The 23,626-nt window shown below is 46.3% G+C and overlaps 1 protein-coding gene across 1 annotated transcript in view; it reads right to left on the reverse strand.

The window, feature by feature from the left end:
* Window positions 1-641: 641 nt before the first annotated feature.
* Window positions 642-23,626, reverse strand: part of IFTAP (intraflagellar transport associated protein) — a 31,035-nt gene continuing 8,050 nt past the window's right edge. The window contains 6 exon segments of the mRNA XM_054400290.1: window positions 642-680; window positions 682-807; window positions 9,995-10,122; window positions 18,843-18,897; window positions 20,916-20,987; window positions 22,041-22,198. Of these exon segments, the coding sequence (XP_054256265.1) occupies window positions 642-680; window positions 682-807; window positions 9,995-10,122; window positions 18,843-18,897; window positions 20,916-20,987; window positions 22,041-22,198 (578 nt within the window).

Below are 23,626 nucleotides of genomic sequence, written 5' to 3' on the forward strand. Positions count from 1 at the left end.
GGGCAGTCTGGTCCAGTGCTCTGGCCACCTGCAAAGTGATTAATTTTTATCTTCTGCTAGTCAGGAACTGCCAAATACCAGCAAGAGTAGACATGGTGTTACCGTCAGTTCCACCAAATCATTTTGGTCCCACGGACCAATGACTCCAGCATAGCCAGCCTGAGGATTCATCTCTCTCAGTGACTTGTACAAAAGGGAATCTGTGGCTGTCATCTGAGACACCCCTTCCAATGTCCTGATTGGACCTCCTGGAAAACAACAAAGCAGCTGAGCACTGTGGTCACTGATCTGTAGGAAAATCCCTTTGGTTTGAGGGACAAGTAGAGACCTCCTTGGCAATATGAGTGCCTAAGCAAGCCAGGGTAGTGACATGCCGAAAGGATGGAAACACCTCTTCCGTGGCTGAAGGGCTCACACACAAGTGACTCTGGGCAAGGACCATCTTCCCATTCTGTGTTTTCATCAGGATTTGGAGGAGGTACAGGGAAAAGCAACCCCAGGCTGCAAGGCTCTTTGGTAGAACAAACCTAAAGATCTCCAGGATGTCCTTTACTGGCCAAACAGACCAAAACACTAAATAAGGGTACCATGAAGAGCCAGATTGACCCCCTCAAAACAGCACTGCACAGAAGGCCTTTGACTCAAGTCTTCAGCTCATGCTGACTTGACATCTGTCCCAGGTTTCTTCTCTTCAGACAACTGGAAAATGGCCTTCAGCTCAGCTTCAGAGAACTTAGGGGTCAGGGCCACATTGTCATAATCAAATTCTTCATCGAGGGAGAAGGGTTGAACATCATCCCCCAGCAGCTGTAATGAGGGAAAACAGACACAAATAATCCTGCTGCAAGTGATGATAAGGGAGCTCAAAACATAAACTTCTAATTCATGTTTAATTAAACTCTTTTCCCTGACTCCAGCACTCTGGGTGGATTAAGCTCTTTTTAAGTAAAAGAATAAATTCAGTTGTTCAATCTGACCTAATTGAAGCCATCTAGTGTGCCCCTTTTGGACCATCCTGGATCCCAATGAATATTATTAGCTGATGTGGCTCCACGCAGGGAAACTGGAACCCTTCCTTGTACAGAGCTGGTACATTGCTGCCACTTGCAGCAGCAGGGCTGTGGGGACATGGGCAAGTCCTGAACACCATATTAAATGGCCATTCCAGCTCCTGAGCATCTGGGCTACTATCACCTAAAGCTTGGGTGTGCAGGCATCTGCTACTAATGAGCCTGCTTCCCAGAACAGAGTTTAAGCAAAGGAAATGCCTCCAGTAGGAAAAATGACACACATCATGGAATCATAGCAACATGGAATTATGGGATCAGAGCACCACAGCATCATGGAATCAGAGAACATAGCATCATGGATCATGGAATCATAGCATCAAGGAATCCTGGAATCATAGACTCATGCAATCATACCATTATGGAATCATAGAATCATGCCATCACTGAATCACAGAATGACAGAATCATAAGATCATCCTGCAGTTCAGGGGGACAATCACTTCCCTCGCCACACCATTGCTGATCCAGGCCTGACTGCTGTTTGCCTTCTTGGCCACCTGACCACACAGGCTCCTGTTTAGACAGCTGGCAACCAACAGGCCCAGGTGCTGTCAGCCAGGCCAGTTTTGCAGTCACTCATCCCCAAGCCTGGAGACTTCATGGGGTGGTTGTGACCCACGCACAGCATGTGGCACTTGGCCTTGTTAAACTTCATACAACTGACCTTGGCCCATAAATCCAACCTGTCCAGATCTCTCTGCAGAGCCCTCCTACCCTCCAGCAGATCATTCCCTTCAGCCTTCCATACAGGCAAGTAACCCAAACTGCAATTTTGCTGCCTTTCACAAGGCAGACACTGTGCAGTACCACACGGAATCCTTGAAGTTGATCAAGTTATTATCTTGTTGAGTTCTTTTGCCTAAGGAGCTGAGAGAAATTTCTGAACTTCAGGTCTCTAATTTAGCATCTAACTGAAATATTTTCCGAGAGCTCTCTGGGAGTAGGATTCTGCTCTATTAGAAAACCACCAGTTTGCTTAAGATTGCTCCTGTGATTTACTCTCTGAAATAAAAAAAGAATCATTCTCATTTACAGTTCCTGCATGTCAAAATTAAAGGGAAAAAGAGCATAATTTTCATAGGAATTTTCATGAAAATATTCTGCTAGATGCTGCTTCACAAAGTCATGTTGTAAATACAATACTTTGAAGTTGAGACTTTAACTGGCAGCACAGAGGTTTTTATCCCAGAATCACAGAACTTATCTGGTTGGAAGAGACCTCCAAGCTCATCCAGTCCAACCTTCCACCCAGCACACCAAACCATGTCCCTAAGCACCATCTCCATAGGCTGTTGGAACACCTCCAGGCATGGTGACTCCAGCACTGCCCTGGGCAGACCATTCCAATGTCTAAGAATCCTCTCTGGCAAGAAATAGTTCCTAGCATCCAGCCTGAACTCCCCTGATGCACCTTGTAATCATTTTCTCTGTTCCTGTCTCTTGCCACCAAGGAGCAGAGGCTGCTCTCTCCTCACTCCAAGCTCCCTTCAGGGAGCTGCAGAGAGCAATGAGGTCTCCCTCAGCCTCCTCTTCTCCAGCCTCAACACCCCCAGCTCCCTCAGCTCCTCCTCACCAATGGCCTCCCCAGTGCTGAGCACAGGGGGATGGTCACCTCCTGCCCCTGCTGCCCACCCTGCTTCTGATCCAAGCCAGGATGCCATTGGTTTTCTTGGCCACCTGGGCACTGATGATTCATACTTAACCAACTGTCAACCAACACTCCCAGGTCCCTCTCTGAGTTGCAGCTCTCCAACCACACATCCCCAGGTCTGTACCTCACCATGGGGTAGTTATGACCCAGGTGCAGGATTTGGCACTTGGCCTTGCTGAACTTCATACAATGAGCTTTGGCCCATCAGTCTTAGGGATCTGTCCAGATCTTGATGTAAAGATACCCTACCTTCAAGCAATCAACACAGCCACCCAGCTTGGTGTTGTCTGCACACTTATAGATGGTGCACTCAATCTGTGTGGAGTTCCAGTTAACTGAGCAGGTTGTCTCTGTCCTTCAGAACCTTTACTTTTGTGTGGTTATGGCACCTGATTATTCATTTATTCAAATTATGCACAGGACACACATCCCCTCAGCAATGACTTCATTTTGTACTCAAGGGAAAACTTCCATGTTCAGTAATAACTGAGGAAGTCCAAATCAGGGTGGAAGGCATCATGCATGCCGTTATTTCACATAAGCTTGACATCTACTGGGGAGGAAAAATACTGTTGTCTTCAGCCTAGGGTACTGGAATGGAAGTCAATAAATCCTGACCAATTTTCTGCTTCTGCTTCATCATCCTGGGCAAGGCATTCAATCACTGTATCTTTACTGACCACTGAGAAGATGCAACTCTTCAATCTTCTTTCACTAAATCAGTCCTGTCCTGAAGTTCTTCCTTGCTGTTGTTGCATTTATGCACAGCACTTAGCAGAACCAAACCTCATGTAAGGCCTATCAGGAAAAGCTTAGAGCAAAAGAAGTCAGTGGAAAGTGGGAGATGCTGCCATTTCCTCTCATCCTGTCACTTGTTACCTGGGAGCAGAGACCAACCCTCACCTGACTGCAACTTCCTTTCAGGGAGCTGTAGAGAGCAATGAGGTCTCCTCTCAGCCTCCTCTTCTCCAGACTCAGGTCCCTCAGCTTCTCCTCACCAGCCCTGTTCTCCAGACCCTTTCCCAGCTTTGTTGCCCTTCTTTGGACCTGCTCCAGAACCTCACTATCTTTCTTGTACTGAAGGCCCCCAAACTGAACCCAGGAGTCAAGTGTGTATAGGCTGAGTACAGGGGCACAATCCCTGCCGTGGTCCTGCTGACCACACTAGTGCTGATCTTTCTTGGCCACCTGGGCACACACTGGCTTAGGTTCAGCTGGCTGTCAACCCTTAGGTTTTTCTCTGCTGGGCAGTTTTCAGACACTCTGCTCCAGACCTGGAGCTTTCATGGGGTTGTTGTGACCCAGATGCAGGACACAGCACTTGGCCTTGCTGAATGTCATACAATTGGTCTCTGCCCGTGGATACAGCCTGCCCAGGTGCCATAAGATAGAATGATAGGCAGAGTAAATATTTTTTGAATGCTCACACTAAAACCAAATAAGGATGGAAGGGTACAATTTATCTTTCCTAATCCCAGCCATAAAAAAATTAATTAGCCAAAAAAGACTCAGCCTGAGATTCAGCCTGTGGATGGAGGCAGGTTATGTCTTAGGACAAGTGCCTAGAGCAAGTGGGATGAGTCACATTGTGGAGGTGTTTATCTCCCCCTCTTGATGAGAGAAAGACTAAATCAGACTAAATTTTAAAGCTGAAGTTAGGTGAGATGAACCCCACTTTGAATGCATGTTTAGAGTGAGTGGATGGAAATTACACCTTTCAGCTGCACTCATATGTATTCAGGCTGAGGGGTGGAGGAAGAATTACTAAAGGCACCAGGAAGCAGCCATCAAGACAAACTTTTAATTAAAGAACTGTGATGCCTTTTATGAAAGAAAGGATTAAGTAGGAATGAAGGAGGGAAGGGAAATGTTCTGTGACAATGTTCTTCAACCATGGAGTGGCTGCTGCTTCAGTGTGCAGTGGCCTGTAACTGCTGATACAGAAATCCAGGATCATGTTTATGTCTAAAGCCAAGGAAGAAAGATGAAGCAGCATTGGTGGACAACACAAAGAATTTGCTGCATTTTCCACTAAGTCTTCCCAACAGCTTTTGACAGAAAAACATCTTCAGGGAGACAGGTTGTCTAACAATTAGCCAAGGTACTCACTGGGCCTGAAATGAGCTTCTGTTCTTGAACTTTCCCTAGTTCAGAGACACAAACCTTCCCCTCAAGTCCTTCACAACTATGGCCATAGCATGGACATCTGAGACATGAGAGAAGGGATCCATCCAGAAGGATCTTGAAAGGCTTGAGAAGTGTGCCAGTGCCAACTGCATGAGGTTCAGCAAGACACAGTGCAAGATCCTGCAGCTGGGTCAGGCCAGTCCCAGTCACAAATCCAGGCTGGGCGCGGAGTAGGTTGAGACCAGCCCTGGAGAAAGAGACTTGGGGGTGTTGGTTGCTAAGAAGCCTTCCAGGGGCCAGCAGTGCCCTCATGCAGCCCAGCAGGCAGCTGCGTGCTGGGCTGCAGACAGAGGAGTGTGGCCAGCAGGCCACAAGAGGGGATTCTGCCCCTTGACTCTGTTCTGCTGAGACATCACTTCCAATCCTGCCTCCAGTTCTGGTGTCCTCAGCAGAACGACACAGAACTGCTGCAGAGAGGCCAGAGGAGGCCACAAAGATCATCCAAGGGCTGGAGCAGCCCTGCTGTGAGGATAGTCTGAGGGAGCTGGGGGTGTTCAGCCTGGAGAAGAGAAGGCTCCAGGGGGACTTTAGAGCTGCCTTTCAACAGCTGAAGAGATCCTACAGGAAGGCTGCAGAGGGACTTTTCATGAGGGTGTCTAGAGACAAGACAAGGGGGAACAGTTTGAAGCTGAGGCAGAGGAGGGTTAGACTCGAGCTGAGGAAGAACTGTAGGAGAGTAGAAGAGGGAATAGGTTGTGGCTGCCTCCTCCCTGGGGGTGTTCAAGTCAGGTTGGATGAGGCCTTGACCAGCTGAATCTAATTGAGAGGTTGGAGCACATCATCTCTTAAGCCCCTTCCAACTTCAGCCATTCTATGACCTGACATCCTCCACTGCACTATTAAGTTTGTTTATTTTCACAGAGAACGTTTTAGGGTGTTTTTTGCATTTTTTATGAAACCCATCAAGGTAGCCACATTCTGTCACCCCTTCCTAACAAATCTGTTTTGATGGACAGAGAACAGTCTAATTTCAAAGCAGGGCTGTCTCCAGGGAAAATCTTTTTTCTCTTTCTAAACTATTCTTGCCCTAAGCAATGCAAGGCTTAATTTTTGAAGCACTGACAATTTGAAGTGCTGAGGGATCTTAAAATGGATGTGTTTGTTCTTGACAGTCATAAAAAGCAGGCCACTGTTGTATTATCTAAATGAAGGCACAAATATGTGTATAACAGGTGAAGCATTGCCTTTATCTTGAGCAGCCTGGCACCAATCAGATGGTTGTGAAAATCTAAAGTCTTTCTTCTTGCAAAATGCAGCAACCCTTCACCAATGCTCAGTTTCTCTTTCGTAACCCAACTTTTCCTCAAATGGAAATAAATGTTGCATGCAGTGGGTTCTTCCATCTATTTTTCATGAATTCTAGTTTAAAGAGTTATATGCAGCCCCTTCTGAGCACTACAGGCTGCTGCAGTCCTCCTTCTTCTTTGGTTTTAGACAGAAGTTAGGAAATCAGAAAACCATAAACCCTCATTCTAGGGTTTCTCTGTGTGTGTGTGCACCAATGGATATTTCTCAAGGCAAGAACTCTGAATTATGTCAATCTTTAGGGAAAACAGTGAGGATTTTTATTCACAGAATGGTGGGTATTAAAGCTTGAAAGGTCATTTTAGAACATTGACTTTTTTCCCCCAAGCAGCCTTGTTCCTTACAGTCAAGAGTTTATTGAAAAGAACTAAACACAATTGAGCTGAGGAAAGGAGGCACCATATGCATTGGCCATAACATCAACCCTTCACTGGTCACACATCATTTATAAACTTGATTTAAGCCTCATGGGACATCAATAAGCATAAGAAAGTATCCAAACTGGCCCACTTTAGCCAGAAGCTAACTTCAGCTTCTATTGTAATAATCAGGCAGGAGAGAAAAAAAAAAAAAAAAGAGTGGTGAACAGTTCTGTGCTATAGAAACAGCCACAAATTTGACGCTCAGGCTGACTGTTTGGATAGGGAGCTTAATGACTCAAACTAAGCCTCTGGGCAACCCACACCTTCTGTTCCAGTTTGGAAAGGACTGAAATTCTGAGGGAAAGTGGCAGTTCTAAATTAAAGCTCGTATTGTATCTAATTAAAAAGACTCAGACTCTGTAATGCAAAACTCTCCACACCAGACCTAGACAATACAGACCCTCAGCAGCATTTTCACAGATTCATAAATTCATAGAATGGGTTGGGTTGGAAGGGATCATCCAGTTCCAACCTCCTGCCATTGCAGGAACACCTCCCACAAGCCCAGGTTGTTCAAGGCCTCATCCAGCCTTGCCTTGGACACCTCTGGGCAGGAGGCAGCCACAACCTCCCTGGGCAACCTGTTCCAGTGTCTCCCCACCCCCACAGTCAAGAGTTTTTCTCTAATCACCAGTCTGAATCTGCCCTCCTCAAGCTTCCTACTCGTTTCCAAGAGGACAATTTCCATTTCTGATCACAATATATCTTAAAACTCTTATTTTGAAATGTCATGTTGGAGGGATCATTCACTATCTACTTCTTGGAGAAACTGGTTTCTCCTCCTCCCTGGGGGTGTTGTGATGCTGGAACCGGCTGTCCAGGGAGGTTGTGGATGCCTCCTCCTCGGGGATCACAGTATCACAGTACATTAGAGGTTGGAAGGGACCTCAAGAGATCGTCAAGTTCAACATCCCTGCTGTTGCAGGGTGTTCCCCCTCCTTCCCTCATTATCTATAAGCAGAGGTTTGAATGGGGAAGACAAAGGTGCTAAATGGCCTTCCCCTCCTCCCGGGGACAGGGGATTTCACCTATTGTTGCTGCCAGGCAAAGGCCCCCACAGGTATTTATCGATGGGGGGCAGAAGTCTGCTGGGATTTGGAAATGTGATAAGGGGGGCACTTCACATTTTGGCCTGAACAATTGTCTAGGAATATCTTAAACAGAGTGAGCAGGGAGCGGTCCGGGCTCTCATCTTCCACTGCTCTCGCCCGTTTCCTGGGAGCCTGCTCATTTTCGGCTCTGGCGCTTTGGGCGCTCATTTTTGGACTCTACTCGCCTTGCCCTGGATTTGTGGCTACCTTGGAGGAACCGGCACTCGACTGGCTTCTCCCCCACCGGCTGCCTGCCGTGATCCTGACTGCTTGGGAGCGATCCTGCCATGATCCTGCCTGCTCGGGACCGATCCTGCAGCTTTTCCTCATGCTGCACGAGTTTCCCTCGTGGCAGCCATGTCCATGGACACTTTTATTTCTGGCGGGTCCTCCCATCTTGTATTTGAGCCACATCACCCATCAAATTGGATGACAAATCCAGCAGTTTCTGGAGCCTGTCAACCAAGAGAGGGAGAGCTAGGGACCGTCTTCAAATATCTGCTCCGATCTCGTGAGTGAAAACCGGCATCCCATACTTCTCTAGCAGTTTCCTGGCTGGCCTTTGGTTTATAAGTGGGGTGAAGCTATTTGTGGCTTAGCCTTTTCCATTCTCTGTACTAAAATTGCCGTAAGCATCCTGGAAGAATTCGCAACCAAAAAGAACCTGTAAAGAATTTTTATCAGTTTTGTACACGGTTTTGGGTGGGGTTTTGGGAAAAATAAAAATAACTATATTTTTTTAATTCCCACCTCGTTGATTTAACCCCAAATTAATACGGATGGCACAGCTTGGCAAGGGTTTTTCAATAGTTGAATTCTTCAATAAAAAAGGATGCACAATTACAGGAGTCGATTTGGCACGGGCATGTGAAAATTGTAAAAACCCAGAGCAGATTACAGTGAGATTGGCTTAAAATGCTGAGGATCTGCTCTGCGATTCAACATCTGAGCACTACGCTGTGGTCCTCGGATCACTGGTTGTCCACGCACAGGACCAATTTGCAATTTATGAAAATAAAATTCATATTTTGGAAAAGGAGCTAAAGGACAAAAAGGCTTGAAATCAAAATCTGTGGGAAAGTATGGCTATGCAAATTAAAGGTTTTACAGAAGCACAGGCAGAAGTGAGAACTAGCCCAGACGAACAACCAGCCAGCAACTCTCCCTCTGCACACGAGCTTAGTAATTTGGACCTGCGGATACAGGAACAGTTTTTCGTGTCAGGTAATTCTGGGGAATTATCCAAATTAATACACCTGCCAAAGCAGGTTCACTTACAGTACTTTGCACAGGAATGCATCCCAGTGGGTTTGGAAAGTCTCCAGAGAAGGAGATTCCATAACCTCTCTGGGCAGCCTGCTCCTGGGCTCTGTCACCCTCACTGTAAAGAAGTCTCTCCTCATGTTGAGCTGAAACCTTCTCTGCTCAAGCTTGACCCTGTTGTTTCTTGGCTCATTACTGCGCACCACCAAAAAGAGCTTGCCCCCATCCACTTGACACCCATCCCTCAGCCACTGATAGACATTGATCAGATCCCCTCAGCCTTCTCTTCTCCAGACTAAACAGCCCCAGGGCTTTCAGTCTCTCTTCACAGGGGAGATGCTCAAGTCCCCTGAGCATCCTGGTGGCTCTCTGTTGCACTCTCTCCAGCAGGTCTCTGTCTCTCTTGAACTGGGAGCCCAAAAATCCTTGAGCCCAAAACTCAAGGGCAGGCTGGATGAGGCCTTGAGCAGCTGAGCCTAGTTGAGAGGTGTCCCTGCCCATGGTGGGGAGGTTGGAGTAGATGATCTTTGAAGTCCCTTCCAACCTGAGCTATTCTAGGATACTATATTCAGCTCAATGAGAACTGCAGAATATTGTAAGGCCATGAGATCACTGAGAAAATGAATGGCACCATCACTCTACCTAAGTAATGATTTATTAAAAGGTCAAGCAGTACAAGAGTTTCCTTGAATATTGGGTGAGTTACACCTACTAAATATTGAAAAACCCACAAAGAGTCTGAAGCATTGAAGCACACATTTTGGAAATGGAGGATTACACAGCAGCCATATAAAAAAGTGCCTTTCTCTTGCAGTATTTTTCTCAATTCTTAATGTATTTAGGAGTTCATTACTAATTGAAAATTAAATAAGGTGATTTGTTGACTCATAGCACTCCCAGACATTCCATCTATAACCTCTGTTCTTCACAAAATAAGATTAGAAGCCAAGGGGTTAAAAAAAAAAACACCCACCCCAGTGGTTAAATAAATCAATCTGACCTCACCTTTTGGGCTTCGCTGTGTGATGTCTGTGGAACTGCCAAGGTTCTGAACTTCCGTTGAAGAGGTTTTTCCAAAAAGGGTGCACAGTAAGTCATTGTCTGCTCTGCCTCTCCTGGGAGAACGAATGACCCTGCTGAATAAAAAACAGTCAATTTTAACCTCCCATTCAATGTACAAAATAGCACAATCCTGGGTAAAGGCCTATAGTGCTCAGACACAGGCAGAAGCTCCTTAGTCCAAGTGTGCTGTGGTTACTGCCACCTAGTATCTAATATAGGCAGCTGTCCTGCAAACAGATTTGTGCAGTCCTGAGCTAAAACCTAGATCACAGGCTATACCAGGGAGAAATGGAACTCTGGTGAACATGAGTCTGGTCTAGGGGAAGGTGTCCCTGCCCATGGCAGGGGGGGTTGGAAATGGTTGATCTTCAAGGTCCCTTCCAGCCCAAACCCACTCTATTCTATTCTATCCAGACAGCTCTTCTTTCTTATTCATAGATTCCTAGAATGGTTTGGATTGGAACTTCCAACCCCCTACCATGGGCAGGGACACCTTCCACTAGCCCAGGCTGCTCCAGGGCTTATCCAACCTGACCTTGAACACCTCCCAGGGCCACTTGTTCCAGTGTCTCACCAACCTCACTGTGAATAATTTCTTCCTAATCTCCAGTCTAAACCTGCCCTCTTCTTGAAGACACTGAGTTAAAAATTTGGATGCAGATGTTCCTAAACTCAGAGAAAACCTGGGCTTAGATGTATCTCTTTGCTAACAAAGCAAGAAAGTCCTGAGCAGAGATGTCTGCAGCAGGAGTTCTAAAACACCAGAGTGAATCCTGGTCTGGCGATCCATTAGCTGGGCAGTCTCATTCATTCTTCTCTTGCTGGAGTTTTGCCATCTCTACACTGAGCATAAGGATCTTTGCAAAACATCTTAAAATGAATCTCCCAAAACATTAAAAACCTGGTAGGAGCTCCTCACTACAGTACCAGATAACTCCGTTGTCCAAGGATATTTCAGGGATGTTTGTTCCTCCCTAAGCCTTCCAAACAGAGGTACTTGAGAGAACTTCTCCATAGGTGGGACACAACAACATGTAAAGCTTTGGTGCACAGTTCACAAATGCACAGACTTCCTGAACCAGTGGATTTGCCTTTTGTGACAGCTCAGAAGGATGTGCATTAGATTTAGAAATATCTTTTAAGATGAATCAGTCTCAGCTCTGCTCCAGCACAGAGGTATCCATCTTGTCTCAGTAAGGTTTTTATGAAAGAACTTCAGGGGGACCATATGTCTTGCAATTTAGTTGAAGGATTTTATGTAAAGCCACCTACTATTTTTTTTTTCTGGTTGTCACTCAAGTTTCTTTAGAGCTTCAAAATACATCTTAGGAGCTTGACTGCCTCCTGAAAGCTCTGAATACATTTTGAAAGCTTTGTTTAAGTGTTAGTTAATGGAATCAACATGAAGTTGTGGGGTGAAAAGGAAGAAGTGGCTCCTCCCTACCTGCATACTGTCCCTGCACTAGCAGAGTTACAGAGCTCTCATCCTCCTGCAAATCTCCACTTGAAAACAGTGACTTCTAAGCTAGGTCTTTGTCAAAAAATACCCCTGAGCAAACACTTCATTTAGCTTTCTCCTGAGCACTGTGTCACATTGCAAAGCCAGCAGGACTTGGAAAGTAGAAGGTTCTTTTAAAAAGAGCTGAATTCATTCCCTCAGCTATCTCCTGCAGCTTATGAAGGAAGTCCAGAGAAGGACAAGGAAGTTGGTGAAGGGTCTGGAGAACAGGGCTGGAGAGGAGCAGCTGACAGAGCTGGGGCTGTTCAGTCTGGAGAACAGGACTACTACTTGAAAGGAGGTTGGAGTGAGGTTGGGGTTGTTCTCTTCCCCCAAGGAACAAGTGATAGGATGAGAGGAAACAGCCTCAAGTTGCACCAGGGGAGGTTTAAGTTGGGTATTAGGAAAAATTTCTTTGCTGCAAGAGTAGTCAGGCATTGGAACAGGCTGCCCAGGAAGGTGGTGGAGTCACCATCCCTGCAGGTGTTCAAATAACGTATAGAAATGGTGCTTCAGGACATGGCTTAGTGGGCATGGTGGTGGTGGGTTGAAAGTTGGACTTGATGTGATTGCAGAGGTCTTTTCCAACCTTAATGATTCTGAGATTCCTGGGTTTTCATTTTTTGGTTCATGATTCCCATCCAAGTGATTTCCAGTTTTCCCCCTATTCTCTTGGCTGCCTGTATCTCACTCTAGCCATCTGTGTGCTTTCAGAACTCGCTCTCAGCACAGCAGCTGATCTTATTCTCCACCCAGGTGTAGGAGAGAGCTTTCTGAAACAAACACTGCAGTCCACAGGTGCTCTGGCTTCACATGCTCTGCAGCTGCTTTTTTTCCCACTGTTTCACACCAAACTCTTTGTAAGACAGAAGGAAGCTGTGAATGCTTATTTTGATGCCTTGCAATGGCACCTTCCACTGTCATTTCAAACTTGCACCCCAAACACATAGCCTCACTGAAGGAAGGAAAGCCTGGTCATCAGGAGGTTTGTATCACCTCCTCATATAAACACTGCTTATTGCCATACTAAGAGGCTTCCCCTCCCCTCATGAAACCAAGCTGTGGAGAGAAGATGAGGAAGGAGCACTGTTATGCAACGGTCTGGCAATGGCTCAGGATGACAACACTTAAAAACAAGGACAACAGAAGGAAATTGATTTCTGCTTTTAGCAAGAAGTGCTTGTCACACTCAGGATGTCAGTGCCACTGGTTTAAGGCTTGTTAGTAATGCAAACAATATTTCCAATTCCTTTCAATCACCCCCTAAGAATGTGGCAGTCAACCTTTGTTTGCCAGTAGCCATGCCAGAAACGAGCTCTGTCCTGGCCATGTGACAGCACATGAAAGTATAATTGGTAAGTGCTGCTTTTCCTGATAATGTTTAATCAAGAAACTCCTTCAAGAGAGAAAAAATAGGGAGTTTTGACAGTCCTTCTTCTCATTGGGAGTTCCCAAAGGAACTGGAGGCTGCTGTAAGTTCTAGCCATCGCCTCACAGCTGGTTTAGGCTGATGTTACAGCACTAGTGGATGATGATCCTAATTAAGCTGCCAATTATGTTCTCTCTGGAGGTGATTAATTAGCAACAGGAAAGCCTTGGATACTGCCAATAGCACCATATACAGAGATAAGTGAGCAGGCAGGGATACCAAAATCTGAGAAGAGGTAGGAAACATACCTCTCACACCATGAAGAATCAACTTCCAGGACCTGGACAAGCTGGAGAGGTGGCCCAGGTGAACCTCATGAGATTCAATAAGCCCAAGTGAAGGGTCCTGCACCTGGATTGGGACAATCTCCATGATCAATCCAAGCTGGGAAATGAGGTGATAGAAAGCAGCCCTGAGGAAAAGGACTTGGGGATGCTGGTGGGGGAGAAGCTGGACAGGAGACAAGAATGGGCACTTGCAGCCCAGAAGGTCAAGGGCAGCCTGGGCTGCATCCAAAGCAGCATGGCCAGAGATGGAGAGAGGGGATCCTGCCCCTCTGCTCTGCTGAGACCTCACCTGGAGTACTGTGTCCAGCTCTGGAGCTCTCAGCACAGGAAGGACATGGACCCAATGGAGAAGGTCCAGAGGAGACCACAAAAATGATCAGAGGGTTGGAGCAGCTCTGCTACGATGACAGGCTGAGGGAGTTGGGGGTGTTCAGCCTGGAGAAGGCTCCAGGCAGACCTAAGAGCAGCCTGACAGTACCTGAAGGGGCTACAAGAAGGCTGCAGAGAGACTGTTTGCAAACGCCTGCAGGGACAGGACCAGAGGCAAGAGTTTGAAATGAGAGCAGAGCAGATTGATATTGGATGTTAGAAACAAGTTCTGCACCATGAGGATGCTGGAACACTGGAACAGCTTGCCCAGGGCATTGAGGCCCCATGCCTGGGGCCTCAATGTGAGGCTGGACAAGGCTGTGAGCAACCTGATCTAGTCGAGGGTGTCCTTGTTGACTGCAGGGGAGTTGGACTGGATGACCTTTGGAGGTCCCTTCCAACCCAAACCATTCTAGGATTCTATAGCGTGGCAGTGAACTGCATGATTTTACTCAAGTCCCCTGTACTCTAACAGGAGTATATTTGACAACTGAGCAACTCTCTTCTCTTTAACCCCTTCACCCTCCCACAACAGAACCTCAGAAAGTGATTCCTAGATCTGTGAGCACTGCTGAGCAGGGTTTTTTTGCTCATTGTCAACCACTGACATTAACTGTAAGTACAGAAAAAAAAAGAATCTATTGGCACAGACCTGACCTGAACTTTCAAGAGTGAAGAAGTTCCAAGTTTTGGCTGTATCTTTCTCTTTACTGTAGCCAAATGATGCCCAGCTATAGGGGCATCTAAGAAAGGTTTTACCACCTTCAGACACCACCTTTCACAAAAAGGGAGGGAGGAGGGAGGTAGTGCTAAGAAAAAAGCTTAACAGCTAAATTTTCCTGTCTCCTCTGATTCTCAGGCTTCAGGCTGTTAACCCCAAAGAGCTGCCTAGTGTGAAATGATTTCAAGGCAGTGTTAAATGGATTGTAGAGACTGGAGGAGAGAAGAAAAAAGACAGATTCTCCAGTGGGGAGGAGCGCTACCCTTGAAAACATCCATGGATAAATTCCAAATCCTCTTCCTCAGTGTGCTTTTTCTGGATGTTAGTACAGGCTCCAAATAGAAATGGCAAGGCACAGATGATGGAAAATAACAGATACTAACATAATTTACCTAAAGGATTGTTAAAATAATCAAACAGCAATTGCATCATTTGGGTTCTCCTCAACCTCTGCAGGGTTACTGATGACTGGGACCTTGAGAAGACAAATTTACAGCATCCCAGGGCTCCAAGCTGCATTAGGGTGAGACCCTGATATCCTTGCCTCTGCAGCCCCACCCAGACATTTAATGAGTCTTCTTTTAATTTTCTCTTGTATTTAAACAAAAGAGCAAGCTCAATGTCTTTAGATGTGCTTCTGAGCTACTTGGTACTTTGTGCAGATATTACCCATCTCTAACCCTGCAGCAAGTGATTTGTCACCAGTCCTGGAAAGTAATTCTGTTGCCAAAACAGAGATACTAAGCATTCTCCAGCCAGTCCCTGGAGCAAGCCTGATCATCTCTATTGTTGCCTTAAGCTGCTTACGTTTACAGATTAAATTCAGTGAGCAAGAGCGGTTAAACAGGACACCACAAAAGCTACGGTTTGGGGCAGCAATTTTACTTCGCCTGTCATGGGTGACTGTGCCAAAGTCCCCCAGTGCAGATGAGTGCCCTGGTTTCAGGCTTTCAGACCAGTGCTGTCTACTGAAAACAGCTACAATGAATTTGCACAGTGGCCAAAGAGATGGGCTGGATTTGTTGTCTTTTGTGAGAGGCAGCTGTACTGACTGACAAGAATGATTCCTTCAGGACACCTCCCAAAAAGCATGACTTGAGGTGGAATGTTTTAACACCTGTTTCCATCATGCTTTTCACACTGTCAGCTTTGAGCCGCTTCCCTTTACGTGTGAATATTTCTTGTATTAACATAGAGCCAACTGCTCTGCCCTTTAAAGCTATGTGAGTGGGTCTAGAGGAGGCCAAGAAGATACTCAGAGGGCTGGAGAACCTCCTCTATGGGGCAGGCTGAGAGAGTTGGGGGAGAAGAGAAAGCTCTTGGGAGACCTTAGAGCAGCCTTCCAATACCTGAAAGGTGCTATAGGAGCACTGGGCAGGGACTTTTTACGAAGGTTTGGAGTGACAAGACAAGGGGCAAAGGACTGAAGCTTGATGAGGCAGATTGAGACTGGAAGAAATTCTGGCAGTGAGGGTGAGAAGGCACTGGAACTAAAGTTACTCAGGGAGGTTGAGGTGCTCCATGGAGGTGTTCAAGGCTAGGCTGGATGAGGCCTTGAGCAACCTGGGCTGGTGGGAGGCATCCCTGCCCATGGTAGGGTGTTGGAACTGGATGAGTTTTGAGGTCCCTTCTGATCCAGTCCATTCCATGACTCTGTGAATACACTCACACAACAAAGCCCCACTCCTCATCCCTCCATCATTTTACAACAAGACTCCCCACCATTACTGAATTCCCTGGCAATGTCCAGTCTGAGTTTCTGTCTCTTACCTCTCCCAGTTATTGCCATTATCTCAAACTCTGTGACAGATTTGTCTGCTAATGCAGGCAAAAGGCTGGAAAACGTTTCCAAAGGGAAAGCCTGAGAGTGATCCAGCAGAAGTGAGACAGAGCCTGGTGGCTGAGGCATGGGTGAGGTGTTTGCAGTTATGTGGAGAGCAGGGAGCTGGAACGGGATGATCTTCAAGGGCCCTTCCAACCCAAACCAGTCTATGATAGGACTTGATGATTCTCTGAAGTACAGAGACACTGAAGTGTTAGCAGTAAGGAGTGCAGACAGAAGCTGGCTGTACTAACCAAGCAAGGCAAGATATTTTTACTGTCTCAGCTTGCCAATATGAAGTCTTCAGTCCATTACTTGTTCTGACACAGAGGGGGCAGCATTTCAAAAGGCCAGCAAGAGAACGTCTGCAAACGTGTCATGCTCTCATCTCACAAACTGACTGGGCTTCTTCAGAAGGAATCCTTACTAGGGTGGTCAGTAGGGATATTGTTTTATTACTTTACAATTACAAACTAGAGAAGAGACTCTCAGTTGTAATCAGCATTTTGTTGCAGGAGCAAGATTTCACCTCTCTTATTATGAAGCCTATCAAGTGGATTTTGACAGTTAAAGACAACTAGCAAACTCTAAGTCCTATTTTCTACACTTAGGAGTCAAGGGGAAATTTTTCATCTTGACTCAACAACTATGTTCACTGAAGATGCCCTGGGCAAGACCCAGGCTTTGGGTTTCCCAGATATACATGTGTATGCTCTTCACCTTCCTTACAGAGTTAGGTCTGGAGAAAAGGAGGCTGAGAGGAGACCTTTTCACTCTCTACAACACCTTGAAATGAGGTTGGTAAAGTAGGTGTTTGACTCTTCTCTCAAGTGATAGGATGAGAGGAAATGGCCTCAAGTTACACCAGGGGGAGGTTTAGGTTGGATATCAGGAGAAACTTCTTCACTGGAACGGTTCTCAAAGACTGGCACAGGCTGCCCAGGGAGGTGCTTGAATCCCCATCCCTGCCATGTTTCAACGACACAGAGATGTGGTGCTCAGTGACGTGGGTTAGCAGTAGCCTTGGTAGGGTTAGATACTGGTTGGACTGAATGATCTTAAAGGGCTTTTCCAACCACACAATGCCATGATTCTATGAAGAGTGTGGCAGTTTAGGCTGGGTGCCCCCTGCCACTGTTGCATGAGATACACCTCTGGTGTCCTGGGTGCCCGCCCAATAGAGGTGGACACAGGAAACGACGTATTTCTACCCATAAATCCTGCGCCCTATAAAGCCATCTGCAGAGTCATTCTCTTCCTCTTTCTTCCCTCTCTGCTCCCATGGGAGATGTCCTCTCTTATCGGGTAATGCCGGGGTGGGGGGGGTATCTCAGGCCTCTTAGGCCTGACTAGGCCTAATGCCAGAAGGAGAATGGAGGGGGGGGGGGGGGGGGGGGGGCAGTCTCAGACCTGGCCAGCCTGAGACTTGCCTAGCAGTGGGAGGGGGGGGAAGGAAGAGCCCTGGGGGTTTGGGCAGACCCTCAGGTGGGAGGAGGGAAGGATTGGGAAGCTTTTGGGAATTCTGTGAGGGGTTCTGTATGCTTTAGGATGTTCTTTTCCACTATGCTTTGTAGTTTGTAGTTTTCTGTAGCTTCACCAATTGCTTTTCCATTTAAACTTTCCATCACTCTCCAATCCATTTGCGTGTGTCATTCTTTTGTCCCTTTCGGGGCAAGAGATGTTCTGGCTGGCCTCAAACCAGTACAAAGAGGAATAACTAGCTTCTTGCTATGCAGTGCTTCAGTGCTATAAAAGACAACCTAATTGCTTCAAGTTGTTAGTGAGCACTGATGATTACTTAGAAGCTGAGAGGGCTTACTCCTCACTCAGGCAGCCCGTGGAGGCACTGCTGTCTCAGGAGAAGAGCAGAGACTGAAAGCCAAATCAAGTGCCATATAAGAAGCAAGTAGCTAGCACCCTGATAATGTACCATGGTGGTTATAATGTTCTGTTTATTATCTTTATCATCAATAAAAGCACTAACTGGAAAGCTTTTCCAGTGTGGCTGTTCAGACAGCACAAGCAGACGAGTGTTTTTCTAACTCAGAGCTTGCTCAAATGCAGCCTGTTTTACTGGGGCTATCTAAACACAGGTAATTAATATTTACTCTTGCACACACACAAATACACTGCAGTGAATGAATAGCCTGGGGAGAGGTAAAATCTGGCAAATTGGCAAGTTTTCCCCAAGCTCTGGCAGAGCTCTTCTTCCCTCACTGCCTGGCTTTGGAATTTAGTAATGGGCTTATTTCTTAGCTTCCGATTTGTGGCCTGTTTTCAATCAGAGATGTCAAAAAATACATTCATGAATTCGGTTCTAGGCACTAAGGTGTCTCAATCCCTTTGTCCAGATCATTGATAAAGATCTTAAACACAACCAGCCCCAGCACTGAGGCCTGGGGAATTCCACTTGGAACTTGCTGCCACATGGAGTGAACTCCATTCCCCACTACTCTTTGGGCCTGACCACCCAGATGGACTTTCACCCAGCAAAGTGTCCACCCATTCAAGCCATGATCAGCCAGTTTCTCCAGGAGGGTATTGTGGGAGACAGTGTCAGAAAAAAAACATATGTTAAAAGTTCTTTTAAGCTCTTTAAACAACATCCATACACTTGTTTTCAAAGACAGACAATGATAGTGAATATGAAAGGAGAGGAACCTACCACTGCATCTCTCTTCACACATGTCAGTAAATTCCAAATCTGTGTCCTTGTTCACCTGCAATAAAACCCCAAAATTAGAAAATAGATTAAAATGTATTAATCCCATTCCTTCCAGTACAATTTCAGAAGAAACCACAACAAAACATTTGATTATCTGCCTCATCTTCTCCATTCTCCTCTGCCAACATGTGCTGGGCCACATCAAAATCAGTGTGACCTGCTAGCAGGACAGGGAGGGGATTCTATCCCTTTGCTCTGCTGAGACCCCCACCTGCAGCACTGCATCCAATCCCAGTGCCCCCAGCTCAAGAAAGACATGGAACTGTTGGAGTGGGTCCAGAGCAGGCCACAAAGATCATCAGTGGGGTGGAGAACCTCCCCTTTGCTGGGGTTGTTCAGCATGGGGAAGAGAAGGCCCCAGGGAGACCTTAGAGCAGCCTTCCAGTAACTTCCAGAGGGCTATAGGAAAGTTGTGGAGGGATTTTTGACAAAGGCTTGTAGGGATAGGACAAGTGGGACTGGATTCAAGCTTGAGGAGGGCATACTTAAGACTGGAGATTAGGAAAAAATTCTTTACAGTGAGGGTGAGGAGACACTGGAAGAGGTTGCCCAGGGATGCCCTCTCCATGGAGGTGTTCAAGGCCAGATTGGATGAGGCCTTGCACAACCTGGGCTAGTGGGAGGTAGGGACACCCCATGGCAGGGGGTTAGAATTGGGTGATCTTTAAGGTCTCTTCTAACCCAGTCCATTCTGTGATTTTATGATTTTTCCAAGAAAGCATAAGAAGTTGCTCTGAGATGTGTAACCCAAAGGAAATACTTTTAGATATAGTTAAGGAACTGCTGCCAAAATTCCTGCATTTCAACTACAGCCACGGTAAAGAAGCTCAAGCTGTAAAGCAGCTTTTTAAGGAACCTAATGGGGAGATGGATAAGTAAAATATTTTCCTGGGAGGAAAGATACAGGGTAAGTTACTGTGCAGTTCTGCCAGGTCACTGCATATGGCACAGAGGCAACACAGGCTGTAGGCAAAGCAGACATGATCCCTATGGTTGGATCTGGATGGAGAGCCAGAGCAAAGAAAAAGGTAAGAATCATTAAATTTAGAGTATTTTACCTCGGACATTGCACTACAGTTTCTTTAAGCTGATATCCCCTGAAAATGATCTAAACTATTTAAAAAGATGTTGAGGTGTTGAAGGCCAGGTTGGATGAGGCCTTGAGCAACCTGTTCTAGTGGAAGGTGGCCCTGCCCATGGTGGGGAGGTTGGAACTGGATGATCACAGAATCATAGAATGGTTTGGGTTGGAAGGGACCTCCACAGGTCCAACCCCTCTGCAGTCAGCAGGGACATCCTCCATTAGATCAGGTTGCCCAGAGCCCTGTCCAGCCTCACCTTGAATACCTCCAGGGATGCGGCCTAAACTACCTCCCAGGGCAACCTGTTGCAGTGTTCCAGCACCCTCATGGTGCAGAACTTGTTCCTAGCATCCAAACTAAATTTACTCTTTAAGGGTCCCTTGTGGATGCCCACTTCCTGGAGGTGTTCAAGGCCAGGTTGGATGAGGGCTTGAACAACCTGGGCTAGCGGAAGATGTGCCTGCCCGTGGCAGGGGAGTTGGAACTGGATGATCTTTAAGGTCCCTTCCATGCCAACCCATTCTCTGGATCTATGAAGCTGTGTTTCTTATTTCAGGCAGCACTCTGAACAGATGCAGAGGGTGGAATGAAAGGGCTTTCCCAGCCCATGTACAAGCAATGTTACCATGGAGGATTTACTACGTGCACTGTACCCTTCTGTGTTTCCATGAAGTAATTAGAGATGCTCTCAGATATATTTTTTTCCAACCTGATTTGACATCATTTTCATCAACACTTACCTAGCCTTCACACTTTAGAGGATTCATTAACATTTGAAAAACAATTCTGGATGGTGATGCTCTCATCCTTCTTTCACAGGGATAGGAAAGCAATACATCACAAACTGCAAGGACTTTGTAAATGAATAAAGCCCAAACAAGTCAGGCTCTGCTCATAATCACCACTTGGAAGAAAATCAAAGGAAAACCACCTTCACTCCTTCAGGCACACTGTGATCGTTTCCAGCAGAGCCACCAGCTTTCCAGCTCTCATTCATAACTCTCTGTAGATAGACAGGCAGAAGGACTTAGATGCATGAAACAGAACCAAAATCACAATCAAAGCACCTGTTACACACATGGATGAGGGATTTCATTTACTTCTGTTAAAGTGAACACAATGCTCCTGGAAATAGAGCGCAGCAACACAGAACCACGGTGGCTGGAAAGGACCTTTAAGATCATCCAGTCCAATATCTAACATTAACAAGTCTAGTGGTAACCCATGTCCCTGAGCACCACATCTGTGTGTCTTTGAAACACCTCCAGAGATGGGGATTCAACCACCTCCCTGGACAGCCTGTGCCAGTCTTTGAGAACCATTCCAGTGAAGAAGTTTCTTCTGATATCCAACCTAAACTTCCCCTGGTGTAACTTGAGGCCATTTCCTGTCCTCCTATCACTTGTTACTTGTGAGAAGAGACCAACCTGGCTCCAACCTCCTTTCAGGGAGTTGTCGAGAGCAATGAGATTTCCCCTCAGTCTCCTTTTCTCCACACTAAACAACCCCAGTTCCCTCAGCCACCAGCCCTGTTCTCCCAACCTTTCACCAGCTTGCTGCCTTCTCTGAACCTGCTCCAGCACCTCAATGTCTCTTGTAGTGAGTGAAGCCAATACTCAGTGTGGCCTCTCAGAAGTTGTTTCGAAGAGGCAGAGATGTAGTGCTGAGGGACATGGTTTTTAGGCCCAGCCTTGGCAGAGTCAGAGAATTATTTGATTCGATGACCTGAAAGGTCTTTTCCAACCAAAACCATTCTGTGCTTCTATAACTCTAAGGTTTTTCTCCCATTTGCCAACCTCTACCATTAACTGCAGCCTTCAGCAGAAGCTTTACAAAGGCCTCTGCAGGGCCACGCTGTTTATTAGTCAGATTATGGCAGCTCCTCAGCAGAGCAAATGCCACTGCCAGCTGTGATCCTCTGCAGGCATTCCACGCTCAGGGAATATTTCCTGTATTTGCCCCTGAGGGGATCAATGCCATTTGGACAGTGTACTCCCCATGCTGTCACCTGCTCGAGTGCAGTCCTTCTCCACATGGACAAATGTTAACTCATTACCTCATTCTCACTTGGTATCTCTGGTGGAAGAGGCACCCACACTTCTTTGCTTCTCCCAGGTGGGCTATCGTGGTTACTTCTGCTTGATAAATCAAAAGCAGGAAATGGTTTTCTTAAGGAATCCACTTTACTTCCTTGATTGATCTTTCCCTCTTCCTCTGCAAGGACATTCACATGAGAGCATAATGCAGGACCCAAGAAAAAGAAAAATACAGATTTCATTAGCTCTAAGACTAACTTCTTTTACAATCTCTTATCCTCTCCTGCTCAGGGCTCCCATGTGCATCACACACAGGTATTTTGTAATCTTGATCAGCAAGCTGAAAATGCAGTTTGAACTTGAATGCAGAGAGTATCTCCATCAGTACTGATCAGCAGGGCAAGAGGGGATTCTGCCTCTTGACTCTGCTCTGCTGAGACCTCACCTCCAATCCTGCCTCTAGTTCTGGTGTCCTCAGCATAAGAAGGACACAGAGCTGCTGGAGTGAGTCCAGAGGAGGCCACAAAGATGACCCAAGACCTGGAACACCTCTGCTGTGAGGACAGTCTGAGGGAGCTGGGGTTGGTCAGCCTAGAGAAGACTCCAAGGGGACCTTACAGCTGCCTTCCAGCAGGGATCCTGCAGGAAGGCTGCAGAGGGACTTTTCATGAAGGTGTCCAAAGACAGGCCAAGGGGGAATGGTTTGAAGCTTAGGCAGAGTAGGGTTAGGCTGAAGCTGAGGAAGAAGTTCTTCACTATGAGGGTGATGAGACTCTGGAACAGGCTGCCCAGTGAGGCTGTGGCTGCTTCTTCCCTAGGAATATTCAAGGCCAAGTTGGATGAGGCCTTGAGAAGCTGAGTGTACTTGAGAGATGTCCCTGCCCATGGTGGGTGGTTGGAGTAGATGATCTCTGAGGTCCCTTCCAACATGAGCCATTCTGTGATTCTTTGATAACTGGTTCCCTTGAAGGAGCAACAGTCACAACTTTAAAAAATGTTATTAAAAAACCAGACAAAAATTGTTCTAAATGGAAAGCAATTACAACCTGCAGAGGAATACCTCAGCTGCATTCCTTTCACAGCATTCCAAATTTCAAGTACTTCTGTCCTTACTTTTGAAAGACAAGGGGAAGGAGGAAAGATCATATTCAAGGCAGCAAAAGGATCACTTTGGCCTACCCCCTGTCCAAGTGCTAATTGACTCATTATTCACAGTCACAGTACTCAACCTGCCAAGATTCAGCTATACAACAGAGGCCTTTGCAATGTGTGACAGCAGCCCAAAATCAGGGATACAAACACAATCACACAGCAGCAGCAAGCTGAAATGATGGAAAGATTCACACAGTCACTCTGCAAGATGCTTTTTCCAGTCTCACTTTTTAGAAATTCCACTGTCAGTACCATAACAATGAAATACCAAGGCAGTTTTAGGGCTAAAGAAAAGTAAATCTGAGTCTCTCAAGAGCAGGATCTATCATAATTATGTGTCACTGAAAAGTATGTTGCAGACTTCAGGAACATATTTCTATCAGAAAATATATCCAGCTAGGTAATTTTTTTTTTTTTTGTCTCCTGCAATCTCTCCTCTATATTGCTTCAAATT

Source organism: Indicator indicator, chromosome 4 (assembly GCF_027791375.1).
Source record: "Indicator indicator isolate 239-I01 chromosome 4, UM_Iind_1.1, whole genome shotgun sequence".
In the NCBI taxonomy this organism is placed as follows: domain Eukaryota; kingdom Metazoa; phylum Chordata; class Aves; order Piciformes; family Indicatoridae; genus Indicator; species Indicator indicator.